Here is a 19,356-nt window from a genome sequence, read left to right on the forward strand (position 1 = left end):
AGAAGTGAACTTAGTTCTATTTAATTCTAAATTCTTTGCTCTTAATGACTGCATTTTACCCAGTACAGCGCTTGATTGCTAGTACAATGAGGCAGTATATGAACATCTTAAAAAGACAACTCTGAAAATGAACAAGAATTAGGACAGTGCAGCTGGTTTGAGTTCTCCTTGCATCAGAAATTCCCTGTGATGTTTTGAGAATAGGGATATACCTAAACTATTGGTGTAAGGATGTGAATGGAATTCAGGAAAGCAAGAAACAAAATACATCTGGTTCAGCTGTATCTAGCGTTGTACAAAAGTATTTAAAAACAATCTAAAATGCAGTTTACCACAAAAGAAGCAGCATCATTGAAAAAAAAACTTGTTTCAAGTTTTGTAAATGTTGCATTTTCAATATTATGGTGTCAGTCTTCATTTACTCTTTGACAAGGTTGTCAATCAAATAGCAATCTAGTTTTTGTAAGATTTTAAACAAACATCAAGCCATGATACTGCCATGGGCTAACATTATCTTCCCTCTTAAATACTATTGTACTTTAGCATCAATACTAACTTTGAACTACTATTTTAAAATGGTGGAAACGTAATATCTATCTTGCCCATGGAAGCCAATATGAATTTGAAACTAAGTGACAATTTACATGCTCAAGAAACTGCAACGCAGAAGCATTTTTAGGTGTCTGTCTTCAAATATTTTTTATGTTTTGTTTACCAGTATTATAATTAAATTAAACCTAGAGTATCATTATTTTTGTTCTCACTTTAAAAAAATGTCAAATGAAAGGAATATAAAAATTCAGTAAGAAAAAAATCAATAAACAGCAAAAATGTAACTGAATTTTTTTTCTAATAAATCTGCCTTGTAAGCAAAAATGAACCTACATCCTATATACTGAGCCATGACAAGGCCCAGTTTTAAAGAGGTCATAGAATATTTTTATTATGTTCAAATGAAAGGCTGTGACTGCTTTTGTTGATTGCCAATGTATGACCCTGTAAAAGTCACCATAAAGCAAATACCTCTCAGAAAAATAAAATGTGGGGTGTAAACATACATTGATCTTACATTTGTGTACTAAATGCTTTACAAAGTTCCCTTTAGTTGCTATCATTTATTTGGTGAGCACCACCAGAGGACATGATGCTCTACTATATTACCATATCAACTAAAAATCAGGATAACGTCCTCGAGGAATGTTTTGTATTTTAACTGTGCCCATTTTTATAGCGAACAGCTTTTTATAACTAACATAATATTGAGCTGATTATATAGTTATAGTCAAAATATGGCAAAAAATATAATATTTTCCTCAGAAAAAAAATAAGATATGTGATTTACTAGACAATTTGACCTTGTCACTTGACCAAGTGATGGCAGGAACTGTCATTTCAGATGCTTCTTCAGGCCATGCCTGAGTAAAGCAATTGATAGACTTTTAAATTTATCATTTATCCTTATGTGTCTTTCAGAGGTGAGAGTCAGGCAAAGAGAAAAGTCAGAATTTCATTTTATGTTTGCAATTTACTAGGAAAAATGGGCTAATCTGATATGGGAAACCAGAGGCAATTCAAGGAAATTGCTTACAGCTACCACGAGTCAAATTCAGCAAAGTGCTTTCCATGCTTGTTCAAAAGATACTCTGGAGCTAGCGACTCGCATTTGAGTATTCTCTTTCAACCAGAGATTAAGCTAGTTCTTTAAGCTCCACAGTTTTAGATTCAAGCATGATTCAACACAATAATTTTGCAATGAAATGTAACTATGTACATAACTGTACAGACATGTTAGTGATGCAATGAATAAACATGTAAGTCACTGATGATTGTATGTCTGTGTATGCATGTATGTTTTTAAATTCCTAGTGACTTCACTGAGCACTCTCTATATAGACTGAGGGGCAGCCTAAAGAGTCACTGTAATTACAGTTTTCTAGCACTGAAATTCCAGAGGAATATCACAGAGCTTCTGGTATCATTTTGGGTGTCAAAATCAATAAAAGCAACTTATTATTAAAACAATAAGTGTGACCCATAAGGTGAAATGACTTTATTCCAACCTACTCTGAAAATGGCCAAGAATATAAGAATACTTATGTTGTTTCCCACAAAATTATTTTACCTATGTGACTACCTATGCATGCTCCTTAAAATTAAAGGAAAAAAGTATCAAATAATATAAAGCCTTAATTATCTCAGATGAGCTAATTGTGTACATTGAATTTTTTATTCAATGTGTACAATTAATATTGTAAAAATCAGTTGGGAAATATTTAAAACAATATTTAGATTTTATGGAATTCTGATCTAGGTTGACTTAACATAAAACAAATGAGCCTTCTATAATAAATAATTATGGGAAAATTCTAAATTCTACTGAAATTTTCCTCTATTTGAGGAAAAATAATTGCAAAATCACAGACTTTAATTTAAACACAACAGTTTTCATTATTTGTCCTAGAAATTTTTTTTTAATTTGCAATCTTAGGAAAGTAATGTAATGATTACTTGTAATAAATTTTGCTGAGCACACAATCTTTTCTTTGCTGCTGTATTGATAGTGTTCCTATAAAATATTCACTGATAACTTTTGAAATAGTAAACATCTTGAAATGATACATATTTGAGATTGGCTTGAATATATGAATGATCTGTTATTTTAAAATATTCCATATAGTATCATACAGGGAAATGTTTATTATGATATAGTGTAGGGCCAATTCTTAATCGTATGTACAAAAATAGGATACCAAAGAAATACAAATGCAGAGCCCAGCATTGCACCATAGAGGGTTAAGCTACAGCTGATGGAGGCATCCCATGTGGGTAATGTTCTAAGTGCCCACTGCTTCACTTCTTATCTCTCTTCCTGCTAACATACCTGGGATAGCAGTGGAAGGTGACCCACATGATTAGGTTTCCATACCTTCATGGGAGACTCAGAAGAAGTTTCTGGGTCATGGTTTCTGTTTGGCCTAATGCTAGCCATTTGCATCCCTTTGGGAATGAATCAGCAAAGAGATGCAGAGCTGACTCCTGCTTTCTGTTTGCATCTTTTCCTCCTTGACTCAGTAGCTTTGCCTTTCAGATAAATGAAGAATATCTTTTAAAAACAGAAATACAATTCTAATTCATGGAAAATATAAAGTCGTGAAGTGTTTTGATGGGACAGTATGTAATTTTAACATAATTTTCCTTCATAATTATTTTAATTCAACCAGAACATGTTCCCAAATCTCAATTTTGAAAGCAAACACAGGCTATTTTCCTTAAAAAAAAAATCCTGAAAAATGATCACAACAGTGTTTTTCTCACATTATTCTCAGACTGGTAAAAGAAAATGTCAACACTTTACTCTGATTCAAAATGTATCCCACTTGTCTTGCCATTTTATCCGTGAATCACTAATGGATGAATTAGTTCTTATCAAAAGAAAACAGCTTCGTCCACTCTCAAGAATGTAGCTTATGGTTTTAATCAGGCAATTTGGGAGAATGAACAGGACATACGTAGGTTTAGAGTCTTGCTCTAAACTTATTAGCTGTTTTAAAGTGGTCAAATTCTCCATACCTCCTGGTCCCTAATGTTCTCATTTCTTACTTTGAATAAAATTCATCTATTCAGGATTTTGTATGTATTTGTTCACTACTTAATTCATTCAATACAGTTAAAAGGAACCTGGACTTTACAAGATAGACAGAGACTGAAATTCACCAAAGAGAATTCACAAGATGGCAAATAACATAAAAGGTCAAAAATAAGAGTTGACATCAGTGCGTGACTTCATAAACCAGTTAATAGTATTTGGATGAGAACTCTCTTAAATAAAGCCTGTATGCTAATTATTTGCACGAGTAGATTCTACAAATATTTCTTCATCCACATCTCTGGCAAGCACCCTCCTTCTTGACACTTTCTGAGAAAATGCAAATGTCACTTAAAAACTTACATTGTTTTTCTTTGTGATATTTTGCTTAAACTATTAAGACAAAGAAAAGCTTATATTTAATGCCTCAAGTAAAACATAAATTAGCAACATAAATACTGCTTCAGAGTGTCCAGCTAGTAGTTAACCTCTTATTCACATCTTCTGCAACACATAAGCAGATAAAGCACAGAAGTTTGCTCCTTACTGATATTGATTTCTCCATAATAGCAAAATTCTATGGTCAATTAAATCCATAATGTTAAATTCATCATTAAAGACAACTATTCATTGTAATGATTCATTGAATATAGGTCAGATACACAAAAGATTAAGTAGCTTTTTTAAAGATATGGATGATAGTTGCAGGAAAATTCGTTCCCGCTAGTTTACAAAACGGGAGGGGGGATAAGTGTTCTGCAAGAATACATCAAACAATATTGACCTGCTACAACCAGAAAATTGGTTACCCATAAGCTATCAATTTGTTTCAATGGATGGCATTAACAACCTAACAGATTCGGGGACAAATGCTGCTGGGTGGAAGAATAAATCCCTGGATTCAGGATGCCTATATTATTAGGCGTCAAAAATTATAAAGAGATTTGGAATTAATGAGAGTAATGAGTTAGAATTGATGTCAGAAATACAAAATTATTAAGCCTTAAGAAATCTTATAGGATTTCAATATGTAAAAGAAGGAAATGGCAAGAAGCTTTTCCAAATTTAGTCAATGACAAGAACAAAATGGCAATGTATAAATACTGACGTGTCGTGTGCATTCAGCATATTTTAATCTATCTTTGGACAGGAAGAAAACATAACACTGGAGAAACATTTTGAAGACAATTGACAAAGACCCTTGGAACTGGTTTCTTGGAACTGGTTCATGCCAGCTTCAACAAGGTGAATATTAGTACCGCTTCCAAAGCCTGTTCAGTGACATTATGCTGTTAGTCTGTAGTTTGACAGTGGTAGAAGATTTTTCAACACAGAATTCAGTACATGCTACAAATCTACAAATTATGGGTTATTATTTATCTTTCTTTGAAGGAAGAGATAGTTTATAAACACTTGTCAGCACAGCAATGTGCTTTTGAATTTAAATGTAAGAGACAAGAAAAGATTTATCTCAAGAGACAACTAGTCTTCCTAGTGAAAACTTTTATGGATAGTGATGGCATGTGGGAATCACCTACTTACAGCTGGGAGTTACAACCATGTATGTGAGTGGACAGGATTCCGAAGAGAATTCAAATGAAGACAGAAAAGATCTAGGGAATGAATGATTCACTGCATCTAGACTTGGAGAAGGAGGGAAAGCATTTTACTGGTGGAGTACAGAGGAAAGAGGTGCTAGAAAGGGAGGGGAAAAATGAGAATTGATTTAAGACACAAAAGAAACAAGTTTAAAGAATGAGGGGCTAGTGGTGAGACACATTCGTTTTCAAGCATCATCAAGATTTTTTAAAGGCGCTGGAGAGACCAAGTTTCAACAAAATGACATGCTATGAGTCCCATATGCCATTTGCCTTCTGTACATATAATATCTATCACAGAGTTATGTCTATACTTTTCATATTAAAAACCAAAATAAATTTTGTGGTTCAAGCATAGAATGTAATTTTCCTAGAATGTGAGTAAGCACTAAAATATTCTCATTTTAAATTGTAATTTGTATGTCAAAGTAATGGTAAAAGAGAAGAAAAACTCAGTGGATCAGGGAGATCATGTTAAATAGATGAATTAGATATGGTGTTGCTGTTGGCTCACCCTGGAATTACTGCTGCTCCCACAAAGTGATTTATCCAAGGTATCACAGATGACTAACAAAAACAGGTGCCCGAGCTTCCTAACTCTAAATCCAGAATTGCTTCTTTTACTGTATGTCATTTCAGTATTATCATTTTTTGTTACTGGTTATTAAACTGTAAAGCCATGCTCTTTAATTTAGTTAACACCTTTAATGATTTGATAGAGTTTCTTGAAATAAAAGAAGCAACTGTAACACTACAGCAGACTGTATGAGTCCGCTGTCCTGGGTATGAAAACTAGCTATCCTTGAATATGATTATGGCAAGAAATTTTATCTCAGTGCGCTTTGGTTTCCACACATATAAAGACAGTGGGAGGGGATTTGGTCTAGTTATTAAACCACCAGTTGAAATGCTCACATTCCATATCTGCGTGCCTGGTTCAAGATCTGGCTTCACTTTTAATTCCAGTTCCCTGTAAATGTGTACATTGGGAGACAGCCAATGATGCTTCAAGTATCTGGGTTCCTGCCACCCACATGGGAAACCTAAATTAGGTGCCTGGGTTCTGTTTTAATTTGATGCAGCTCCACCTACATCCAGAAATTGTTGAGTGAACCAAGGAGGAGAAAATGCATCACTCCTCTTTCTCACTCCTCTCTCTCTCCTGTTTGTATGCATGTGTGTCTCAGACACATAATACTAATAAAAACAAAAAATGTAATAATTCCTGCCCCAAAGAGTTAGTACAAGTATTTATAGTAATAAGCCATGGAAAACACTTCTGATAATGAATGTCACATAAAATAGTCTTAAAAGAACTTTTAGTACTGCATCAGAAAATAAGATCATTTGTTTTGACACTCACCAGGTGAGTGTATTTTTGATTTGGTGTGGAACTATTGCTGGACAGTTGGCACTCTGATAAATACTGGTATTACATAAACACCATCTTATAAAGCAAATAAGGTCACCTTATTATACTTTTCCATTGTTTAATTGTAAATAACTCATTTGTAAAGGCCTATCACCTAAAAAAGTAAGCTTTTAAAATAGGTATGGCAAATGTTGTTATGGTATGGATTATACTATTTCAAATAAATTTCCCCAGTTTATTTGTTAACAGAAAATAATTGCTACAAGATGTTCTTACTGGTTTATCTGCATATTTAACACAAAAATGAACACACACACACAAAAAAAAAGATTGGAAAAATTTAGTATCTCATTTTTTTTCCCATTTCCTACTCTTTTATACTTTCATGTTCAATAAGATGTTAGGAAGTTGTTTATTTTAACCCTAAGAACCTCTCTCTTTCTTCCACTTCTTTCCTATATCTAGAATAAAGTTTCTTCTCCAAAGATGCATTTATCTTAGTTACTGAAACCTTTGAATATGTTCCTTAGGTAGTGAAATAAACTTTCTAGATGCATTTAATCTTATGATTTTGAGATAAGATTATCTTCAGTTGTCAGGATGGGTCTAATGTTAAGTGTGCAAGTCTTTAAATAGCAAGGCCAAAGAAAGGATAGAAACGTAGTCTCTGAGGATCTACACCCACAATTGCTGGCCTTCAAATGTGAGAAAAAGCAGCATAATCCAAGAAACATAGTTGACATACAGAGACTTGCAATAGCTCTCAGCTGATAGCCAACATGTACACTGGGATTTGAGCACTAAATCACAAGGAACTGAATTTTGTCAATAATCTGAAGGAGCAGGAAATAAATCATCCACTAGAATGTCTAGAAAGGAAGACAGACTGCCAACACTTCAATTCTAATCTGATGATTCTTGTTCCAGACCTCAGATCCACAGTTTAAAGAAATGAATTTTCACTATTCTACCAGGAGCTGAACTTTGTCAATAATTTGAAGGAGCAGACAAAGAATTTTCCCACTGACTCCAGAAAGGAAAATAGACTTTTAATATTTTTACTTAAATCTTACAATTTCTGATCCATATTTCTGATTTACAGAAGTTAAAAACAATAGATTTTCACATTTTAAACCATGAAGTTCTGCTTACTTTGTTATGAAAGCAAAAAAAAAAAAAGGATGCTTTATACTCTCTAAAAATGTTTGTTTTGTGGTTAGTAGTGTGGTACAGCAATTTTAGTCTTCACCTATAACTTATGCATCCAACATAAGCCCTTGATCAACTCCTGCTCCTGGGTATTCCACTACTTATCCAGCTCCCTGCTAATGTGCTTGGGAAGACAGCAGAAGGCTCCTGAAGTTCTTAGAACCCTGAAAAGCATGGGGGAGACATGGATAGAGATCTAGAATCCTAGTTTCAGCTATACCCAGCTCAAGTTCTTAAAACAATTTGGGAAATTAGCAAAAGATCTCTCTCTCTCTCTCTCTCTCTGGATCTGGATCTGTATTTAAAGCAAGTGCTTACATGAAAACATAGTAAAAAGAAGTAATACTAGGCCTACTAAGTATCATTTCTCTAACATGTGAGAAGAAAAAAACACAGCAAATTTATTTTCTACGTGTGTCACTTGGGAAAATCATTTAATTGTACAATGGATCAATTAAGAACTTGAAACCACATATATTTCAAACCAGCATAAAATACAAAGTACAGGCCTAAGTATGAAGATTTTCTTTTTTCTGATATTAAAATTCAGATTTCATATCTAGAAAAAGTATTTAAGCTAAATATTTTTAAATAGAAATAGCTAAAATTAATAGACTTTATGAATGCTCACTGTAAAGTATAAAGGAAACTTTAAGGGTTTGTTCTTATTTATTTATTGGGTCTCAAAAATATATTTTACCAATTTATTTTAATAACACTTATGAAAGAATCCTAAAATAATCATCTGTTAAACTCCGTTTTAACACTTCATCTTTTATCAATTAATGATGTATACAAGTGCTACAATATTACCTTGTATCCCTTCAAAAACCAACACCATTATTTGTTAATAAAACCTAAAAAGTAAAAATAGCAATATTCTGCGTGCAGACAATTCTAAGTTGACTATTTGGAAAATATGGCATACATACCATTTTCAGTTGTGTTTAGGACCAACACCAAGGGGCCACATATGATTGTCGTTTCACAAATAAGAAACTGAGTGTTACAGGAACTAATGAATGTACCTGATGTGTTATTCACTAATCAGTAACACATTTTGTATTATCCAGGTCCAAATATGTACTAGATAAATAACTGGTGGATGGGAAAGTTGTGACAAGAATGTATAGCTTGGGCCCGGCGCGGTGGCGCAAGTGGTTAAGTCCTCGCCTTGCACGCCCGGGATCCCATATGGGCGCCGGTTCTAATCCCGGCAGCCCCGCTTCCCATCCAGCTCCCTGCCTGTGGCCTGGGAAAGCAGTCGAGGACGGCCCAAAGCTTTGGGAACCTGCGCCCACGTGGGAGACCCGGAAGAGGCTCCTGGCTTCGGATCAGCATAGTATCGGCCCGTTGCGCTCACTTGGGGAGTGAATCATCGGATGGAAGATCTTCCTCTCTGTCTCTCCTCTCTGTATATCCGCCTTTCCAATAAAAAAATAATAAAAATAAATCTTTAAAAAAAAAAAGAATGTATAGCTTTATATTCCACATTTTCCACTAAACTTACGGTTGCCTTTTTTTAAACTTATGCCTTATGTACGGAAACCACACAAGGATGTCCACTGTGCCACCATTCCTATTATCTATACTCCTGGAAGTTTTAGCCAAAGCCATTAGGCAAGAAAATTAAGTCAAAGAGATAAAAAATCAGAAAAGCAGGAAGTCAAACTATCCTTGTTGGCAAATGACATGATTTTCTACATGAAAGAACCAAAAGATTACCAACAATCTATGGGTACTTACATGGGAGAATTTGGTAAAGTTTTGGGATGTGCAGTCAACACACACACAAAAAAATAAATAGCCTTTGCATGTACAAACAATTCCATAGCTGAGAAAGAACTTATATTGATCACATTCACAATAGCTGCAAAAATTTTTAAATATCTTGAAATGAAATTAACAGAGAATATGAAGAATCTCTATGATGAACATTACAACCCATTTAAGAAAGAGATAGAAGACACCAAGACATGGAAAAATTAGACTTGTTCCTGGATTGGTAGAATTCATAGCATCAACATGACAATATTACTTTAAGCAATTTAGAGATTCAATATGATCCCAATCAAAATGGCATTCTTTTCAGATCTAGAAAAACTGATTTTAAAGTTCATATGGAAACACAAGAGACCTGAATAGATAAAGCAATATTAAACAACAAAAACAAAGCTGGAAGCATCACAAAGCAAGACTTCAAGACACACTTCAGGGCAGTTGTGATCAAAACATCCTGGTATTGGCACAAAAATAGGCATGCAAATCAGTGGAACAGAAGAGAAATTCCAGAAATTATACTGTACATTCTCAGAAATCTAATTCTTGACAAGAAAATGAAAATAACCCATGGTAAGATGATAGTCTCTTCAACAAATGGGGCTGAACTTGTACATTACACTTTATACAAAATTCAACTGCAAATGGATGAAGGATCGAAATCTATTTTCCAACACCATGTAATCACTAGAGGAAAGTACTGGGGACACTTTGTAAGACACAGGCTTAGGTAAAGCCTTCTTGGAAGGGACTAAGAAGCACAGACAGTTAAAGCAAAAATAACATGAGTTTATATCAAGCTAAGCATCTGCACTGCTAAGAAAACTCAACAAAGTTAAGAGGCAGGCAAGAGAACGAGGGAAAAGTATTTGCAAATTGTACAACTGATAAAGAATTAATATTCAGGATCTATAAATAATTCAAGAAACGCAACAACACCAAAGCAAACTGTCCAGCTAAGAAATGGGCAAAGGTCACGAGTAGGCATTTTTTTCAAAGGGTGAGTATTAAATGGCCAATAGGCATACAAAACAATTTAGACTTACCAGCCATCAATAAATGCAAATAAAACGTGCAATGTGGTTTCACCTCAAACCATTTAGCATGGCTTCATGCAGAAATCAGGGGGAAAAACTGGTGAAAATGTTGGGGAAAATGTACCCTAATCCTCTATTGGTGAGAATGTAGCTATGATGGAACATTATGGGAAACAATATAGAGATTCCTCAGATATCAAAAACTAGATCTACCATGTGATCCATCCATCCCACTCCTGGGAGTTAAATCCAAATGAAATGAAATTAGTTCTGTACCCACATGTAAGGAATCAACCCAGATCCCAGTTCCAGATGTTTACCAACTAATGATGGGCTAGAGTGGTAATATATTTCACAAATATATGGACTATGGACTATCTACTGCTCAAACAAAAAAAAATGAAATTCTGTCTTTTCATCAAAACAGATGAATATAAATTATAAAAGGGCAATACTAATAACATCATGAAAAGTTTATTAAACAAGTTTTAGGAATATGGTCATAATTTTATTAATAAAGCATTTGAAAAGCTAATTTCTTTCTTATTTGAACTCACATTTTAATTCATTACAATCTCAAACATTACTTCTAGGATTTAGCCTTCAGCATGCCCTAGCCCCAGCTCCACCTGTTACAGTCATTTGGAGAGTATATAAGTGATTGGATTCTCTCTCTCTCTCTCTCTCTCTCTCTCTTCTCCTCATTATTTCAAATAAATGACCAGTTTCATGTATTGCACATATTTATATAGGATTTACAGCTGATGATTTAACAAGAATGCTTGAGAATTATTATGAATCTGCATATCAAGGTGCATATAAACTCTTTAAAAAGGGAAATTATTTCACCTTGACCAAAACAGTTCAGATAAATTAAGAATGCTGGTGTCGATAGATTTTGTATGAATTTAAAAAGAGCCAAGAGAAAAAAAAGAGATTCTAAAACATCGTATATAAATTACTAGATGGGTTCTTTTTCTGGGCAGGAGGGGGTCTTTGATTGTCAAATGATTCCCCAAAATGTTGTGTGTGTGCATGTGTGTGTGGCAGACACATCCTTACACTGAGCATCATGTCCCATTCTAACAGTTTCAGGTACATGTAATAGAAATTCAGATAAATTCAGCATCTTTGAAGACTTCTAGCCACTTCTATATGCAGTACTAAAGTAGTGATATTAAATGGTTTATTTTGCTATGATTTTAAAACAGCAGATAAAGAAGTGGTTGAATTTCCATCAGAATAAATTATTATAATAGAAGTACAAAGATAGATAGTTATGTGAAAAGTATATTAAGCACAAACATGAAAGCGTGTCTTGAAATATTTTTCTTAAAAATAAACATGATGAAAATCCAATAATAACTTTAAAGAAAGATTATACACTTAAAATTGTTCAGAGTAAATTTCATATTAAATTTTTCTCAGCACAATAATAATTGAAATTACTTTCAGATTAATCTAATATGCAATACTAATGTAGTAAATGACAAAATATGGGATTGTCTTAATAGAATTTGAAAAATAATGTGGTAAAACATAACACGCTATCACAGAATAATAAGCTAGGATAACAAAATATCCTCAACTTGATACAGGGAATACATGAAAAATCCATTTGTAGCATAATATTTAATGGTGAATACTAGAAATTTTGTATGATGAAGACTTTGCAGGAGAATACAAATTCAATGGGAAATGTTTTCAACCAATAGTGCTGGGACAATACGGCATCTTTATGCAAAAGAATGATTTTGGTCCACTCCCTAATAGCAAGCAAAAATCAACTTAAAAGCGATAATGGATTCGAATGTAAGTGCTAAAATGCTCTTAGAAGAAATAATTGTAGCATATTTTCAAGGAATGAAATTGGAAAATGATTCTTTGTAGTACCAAAAGCATATGTGAGAGAATACAAGATCAGATAAACTCATCTATTTTATTTGTTTTGATAGAAGTATAAAAATGTTGCATATTTATGTGGTACTATATTGTTTTGTGATACATGTATATATTGTATAATGCTCAAATCAGCATAAGCCTATCTGTCTCCTCAAACATTTATCATTTGTCTGCAGTGAAATCATTTAAATCCCCTCTTTTACCTTCTTTGAAACATACAGTATATTATCACTGCCTGTTGTAACCCTACTGTGTAACAGAACAGCAGAAAATCTTTCTCCTATCTAATTGTAAATTAGTACCCATTAATCAAGCTTTCCAAATGTCCTCCCTTCTACCATCCCCAGTGTCTGGTCACCATTATTGTACTCTAAACCTCTGAGATTGACGTTTTTAGATATCACACACAAATGAGATTGTGTAGTGTTTGTCTTTCTGTGCCAGACTTTATTTCACTTAACACAATGACCTTCAGTTGAATGCATGCACTCTCATGTATATTCACAATAGCAAAGAAATGGAAACAATCTAAGCATTCATCAACTGATGAAAGGGTATAGAAAACACAGCACATACAGACAATGGATCATGTTTACTCATATAAAGTACAAAATCCTATCCTTGGTGACAACATGGATGGATAAATTGTTCTTAATTAAGCTTTAAAACTTTAGTTCATCAAAGGATATAGGAAAAACAGTGCATAGAACAGGATAAAAAAATTGCAAATCACGTGAATGACAAGGGGTTTGTATCCAGAATATATAAGACACTACTTAAAAGACAAACATTCAACTTGCAAAGTGGACAAAGGATTTCAATAGATATTTGTGCAAAAATTAATTGTCAATAACCACATGAAAATATTTTCAAAAGTATTATACGTTGAAGGAATTATAAATTCAAACCATAATGGCACAGTAACTCACACACACTTTTGTGGCTGTAATCAAAACAGTGGGTAATAGCACAAGCATGCAGGATGAGAGAAACTGAAACATTTCTATGGTGCTGGCGGGAACACAGATGCTCCAGTAGCTTTGGAAAATAGTGTATGTGATAATTCAAACGGTTAAACACAATTAGCATATGACAAATCAATTTCATTCCCAGGTATTTACATAAGAACAACAAAAACCTTATTAAACATGTGTGTTCATAGTAGCATTACTTATAACAGCCAAGCAGAAAAAAAATTCAGATGTTCACTGATGAATGCACTAACAAAATGTGGTATAGCCATGCAATAAAATAATATTCAGCTATAAACAGAACCTGAAATACTGATTTATGTAATTACGTAGATCAATCTTGAAAGCATTACACTAACTTAAAGTAGACACAAAAGGTCATACATAATATAATTTCCTTTATATGAAATATATAATATAGGCAAATTTATAAGATTTTATAACAGAGTGGTGCTTGGCAGGAATGGGGAAAATCAAAGGAGTAGTGCATGTTAATGAGTATACATTTTCTTTTGTGGGTTAAAAAAGTTTTGCGAAATGAGTGGTAATATCTCTACAATCTTGAGAATATATCACAAAACATTAAATCATACACTTCAAATTGGAGAGTTCTGTTATGCTTATATATGTGATATAAGCTAATGTTTTTTAAATGAATTTGAGAGAAACATCAATATTCTGTTATTTAATAAAAATGGAATGGTGATATATTTTCCTATTCTTTTCTCTAAATCCAACTAAAATTCCTGATTAACTATATGTAAAACAAGAATAAGAAGATTCTGAAAACTTGTATAAACATATTAGAACATCTGGGAAAGTATAAACATCATAAATCACATGGTAGTGGATCCCATGAGCTTGATATTTTTTTCATATATCACAGAATGGGTATTGGATCCTAGAAAACCAGAAAAAGCAAGGGAGTGCTGACCAAAATTTCACATGAAAAATTGAATCTTTGCAGGCAAAAGACACAAAATAGATCACCGAGAGATACTGAAATCACATAGATAATAACTGTTCCACTTCAGTCAAATACAGCATGAAAATTTCCAGTCTAACTACTAGCAAAAAAACAAGTAGGGAGCCAAACCTTAGTTTTAGCCAGGGCGTAGTGAAATATGCCAGTGTCTTTCTATTCCTCCCTCAAGGAGGATGCTGTTGAAGGTTTAAAGGAGATTCTGGACTTTGGACAACACTTAGCAGCAGTGAACTCACCACCTTCAAGCACAACATCAATACAGATCACACCAGGTCAGCCACTGCTTCATTCAATATTCTTCACCATTTGACCTAGGATGATGTCACAAAGGGAATACTGGGAAGTGAGGACATTCATCACTGCTCAAAGTGGAATAAGGCCATATGCCTCACCTCTGCAATAGAGGATGAGGCCACAGGGGATCACAGGTTCGCTTCCAGAGTGAAGTCAACCAGACTAAGAGCCTGATCTAAACCGCATCAATCGCTAAATGTGGAATCATCCCAGTCCTGGCTGACAATGGAAGCAGAGTAGGCGGCAGGTACTCTGAATCCATGCCTGTGAGAAACAAGGCAGTGTCCCACCCATTGTCCCACCAGAGATGTGTCAGAAGAGGCCTGAGAAAATACAAGATTTAAATATGATCCAAAGCTTCATGATACTATAAATGTCAGAGTTAAATATAAATTATCAAATCAGAAACTCAGGAACATTTCAATCTGAATGTTAACACAACATGATCAATCATCAAAACCAAAATTACACATGTTTGAGATATCTGACAAAGATTTTAAAGTCCTATTATAAAAATGCTTAATACACAATTATGAAGACACATGAAGCAAATGAAAGAACAAAACATCTCAGCAAAGCTGAAAAACACAAAAATAAAATACAAAACTTCAATGGATGATCTTAACAGCAAGTTAGATAAACCAGATAAATAAATCAGTGAATTGGAAAACATAAAAGGGAAATTAATCTGAACAATGTCAGCAATATATTAACTTGCCATGCTTTTTCTCCATCAAAACAAAAGCTTTTGAAGGATTCATTTATATATTTGAGTGGGAGGGAAGGAAGAAGAAAGAGAGCAGAGATGGAGAGAGAGAATCTACTATCGGCTGGGTCACTCCCAAATGGTTGCAGTGGCCAGGGCTACGCCAGGTCAAACCCAAGAGCCTGGGACTCCATTGAGATCTCCCACTGGGTGGCAGAGTTTCACATATTTGGGCCTCCTCTGCTGTTTTCCCAGGTGCATTAGCAGGGAGGTGAATCAGAAGTGGGGCAGCCAGGACACCAACCAGCAATCATATGGGGTGGCAGCATTGCTGGTGGCAGATTAACATGCTGAGCCATAATGTTAACCCATGAAGTATATCTTTAGTTTTAACAGAAACAGTAAAGATTAATATAGTCACAGAAACATGTGGGAGTATGATACAAGAATTTTATCATGAGAAGCCAAGGAGACAGCACAGAGAGGAAGGAAGACTAAAATGTACACCAAGAAATAAACTGTGTTCCTATCTGCATGGACAGAAATAAACAGCTTTTGCTGTAGCTGAGATATATACTTTCAATTATTATAGTCAAACGGTGTCTAAATTATTACCCGTTCAAATGGTAGGCTGTGGATTTATTTCAGATATAATATATTCGCGGACCCACGTCTTGAACTGGATGATAAATGATTATTCCACTGTTTTATAGCAGCCTGAGTTTGATCATTACACATTTTGACCATTATGTATTACACATAGAAAAATATTTTTTAATATTTTATATCAAATGTAAAGTATAAAAAGTCCTTCCTCATGCTGTTTGGTAGACCAGTATCTGTTAGGTGAAGATTTATGCTTTTTTTTAGTTCATTTATTTTATGATACAGTTCCATAGGCAAAGGGATTTCACCTCTCCCCTCCCCAATTGCCCTCCTCACACAGATTTCCCCTATATTATTGCTGTGGTATAGTCCCCCAAATGCAGTTATAGTTCCATCATTCTGTTAAGTGTGTCATGACATCATAGGTAAAGACAATGGCAAGCCCAGCATGCTATTTTCCTTTATGCTTTTGTGATCACACAGCCATGATAGCGTGAATCATTCCTTTTTCTCAACACTGAGTAGTCCCAAAACTAACTGGTAAAGGCCATGTAACACAATGACACAATGTCACACAGAAAATATATATTGGGCCAATTTATTTTACAAAGTCAATGGGAAAATGAAATCAATCGCTTGACTTGACTGATGAGTCAGTTTATTCATATTACTTGATTCATAACTAAAATAATAATCTTGGTAAGCCATTTTGGGAACAGTATAAATTGACATCACTGTCAAGAAATTTCAGGTCACATTTATTTTTACATGTGTGCATTTTAAAATTCAATGCAAATTTTCATTTGGGACATGTATTGCCGTGTCACCCAATTTTACAAGGTACATCATGGGGCAGCCTCCATAAAGCATACTCAACAATATTTCTTCACATTTTCTGAAAATTTCATCATAATAGCAAACCTGTCATTTTATAATTTCCAGAGCTATAAATCATTTTAAAAATCATGATGATATTACTAAAAACAGATGTGAAAACATATGCTTGCCACAGTTGTATAAACTGCTTACTTGTCATCTTTAATAAACCTTGAGACTTTTACTTTAACTTAGTCATCTTTAATCACTAAAATGTATTTTTCTCAAATATATTTTATCTTACTATCACAAACAGGACTGGTAGAACTTGACATAGAAAATTTCATTTAATAGAAAATTTCCACTCTAACAGGGGTGGAGTTTAATATGTCACTCTTTTTTATTGATGCCGTCATCAGGATGTTTGACCAACCCATTTGATAGAAATGAGTATGACTGCGGCATTCCACAGCACGAGATTTAGAACTGTTGTTATACAGCACAGTATAATTCATGAAAATCAGTAACTGTATATCTGAACTGATGCTCCAGCTGATTTTTTTAAAGACACAATAATGTAGGCTTGAACACTGCAGCACACAAGCGAGATTCTAATGTCATTTTGACTTATAGGGTCGTTGCTTCAGTGAAATTATATGTATCATAGACAGCTGGAGATTTTTCTAGAAAAGTTACCTTGCTAAAAAGCTGTCCTTCAAACAGTCATGATTTGGTGGGGGAAGGGTTCTCAGGAACACATTGTTGTGAGTTACAAATGAAACTTTACCTTTAAGTAGAATTTTATTAACTGTATGAAGGTTGGGTTGTTTAATATACTGAACCTCACTTCTTCCATTCTTAATATTCTGAAATCAACCATTTCAATCTTGGGACTGCACACAATACATTAAAAAAGAAACTAAACAAGGAAACCAACCATGGATCAACAGAATGAAAATTCTATATTATTACAATTTTCAGCAAAAATGCTCATCAAGGCAATTATGAAGTATGTTCAATTTCGAAAAGAAAATGGATCCCCCACCCTAGCTCATGCATCTTTGTTCTATATCTTATATTATAGAAAAATGTTCCCTATGGTAAAATAAAAACATTGCAATTACTCATAATTTAAATGATATCTACTTCTAACTCATGGTGGCAGTGGTGATATATAGTCTATATAATTACATATATTCATTTTCTCTTATACTTTTTATCTTTTATGTAAAGCTGTACTCAGCTCTTATATCAGGGTATTCTTTACTTTTTGAGATGGGTAATCTAAGACAAAACTCTATTGTGCAGTGAAATGTATATGTCTCAGCTGATCAAAAGTCAGGCTTATTAGGATTCCAGGCAAACACTGCATAAAATAGCTTGTTAACTTTTTATTTGAAATGTGTAGTATTAGGATACATCTTAAAAACCCTTGAAGGATTGTGGGAAGCAGCTCTTCTTCATGACAGTAATGTAGCTTTTCTTTAACAATAACTTAGTTGATAACTAAATAGTTAAATCTTACATATGTAATACAGACAGATGTCTCTGTGTAGGCAAAATGAAAGGGGTTAGGGTAAAATTTCGAATCACAAGTGCAGATACAGTCCAGATTGATGTGTAATGTATAGCACCAGACTGATATGTAATGCATAGCACCAAGTGAGAAAGCTTCAGATAAATGTCATTTTTTTCTTACTAAAGGACGTTATTCCAAGCCATTATACACCTTTTCTGACAGAGAAACGTGCATTCAATAAACAACACTGGGGTAATAACTGAGTTAGTATATGATCCTCCCATGCACATAAAATAAGCAAAAATCATTTTACCTTTATTATCCCTTTGGAACTTTTTGATAGTTGGTCCATTATCCTGATCAACAATAAGTTCCTCTCTATTGCTGGGCATCATAACTATAAATAAGAGAAGTAACTAAGTAATTTTCTATGTAAAACATACAAGAGGGAAGGTAAAACAGCATCACATTATCTGTTCATAATTTCCAACCACAGTTAGTAGGAATTTTATATGTTTCACTTATTAAACAGTCAGATGTTCAATAGTGTGATATCTTATAATCTAAACTGCTTAATCATGAAAATGTTAAAATATAGTTAACATAAGTACATATGCTTCTCAATGTTTTTCTTTTAAATATTTAAAATGTTTCCTCACTTAAAACCTTCATTACTTACATTCACAAAAAGCTATTATTTTCTGAAATGTTTTTTTTTTAAATTGTCAGTTAATGAATGATGAATTAAAAATAAATATGTATTCAGTTTATTTTTGGAAGTTTTTGTACATATCATATATAATAGCAAGATTAATAGGCAAAATAGAACCATGGTCATTATTATAGATTTTAAAATATTTATGATCAGTGAGAAAAATATGAATTTTGGAGTTCATAATTTCACTATTTTTAAACACATGTATTAAAACATTACATATTTTTATAAATAAGCATATAATTCTTTAAATACAGAATG

The 19,356-nt window shown here is 33.6% G+C and overlaps 1 protein-coding gene across 1 annotated transcript in view; it reads right to left on the bottom strand.

Moving 5' to 3' along the window:
- DACH2 (dachshund family transcription factor 2) overlaps positions 1–19,356 on the bottom strand; it is a 468,995-nt gene that overhangs the window by 44,719 nt on the left and 404,920 nt on the right. The window contains exon 8 of the mRNA XM_040999528.1: positions 18,694–18,777. Coding sequence (XP_040855462.1) covers positions 18,694–18,777 — 84 coding nt within the window. The remainder of the gene's footprint in view (positions 1–18,693; positions 18,778–19,356) is intronic.

This window comes from Ochotona curzoniae, unplaced genomic scaffold (genome assembly GCF_017591425.1).
Source record: "Ochotona curzoniae isolate NIBS_2020 unplaced genomic scaffold, NIBS_Ocur_1.0 scaffold_1852, whole genome shotgun sequence".
Lineage (NCBI taxonomy): Eukaryota > Metazoa > Chordata > Mammalia > Lagomorpha > Ochotonidae > Ochotona > Ochotona curzoniae.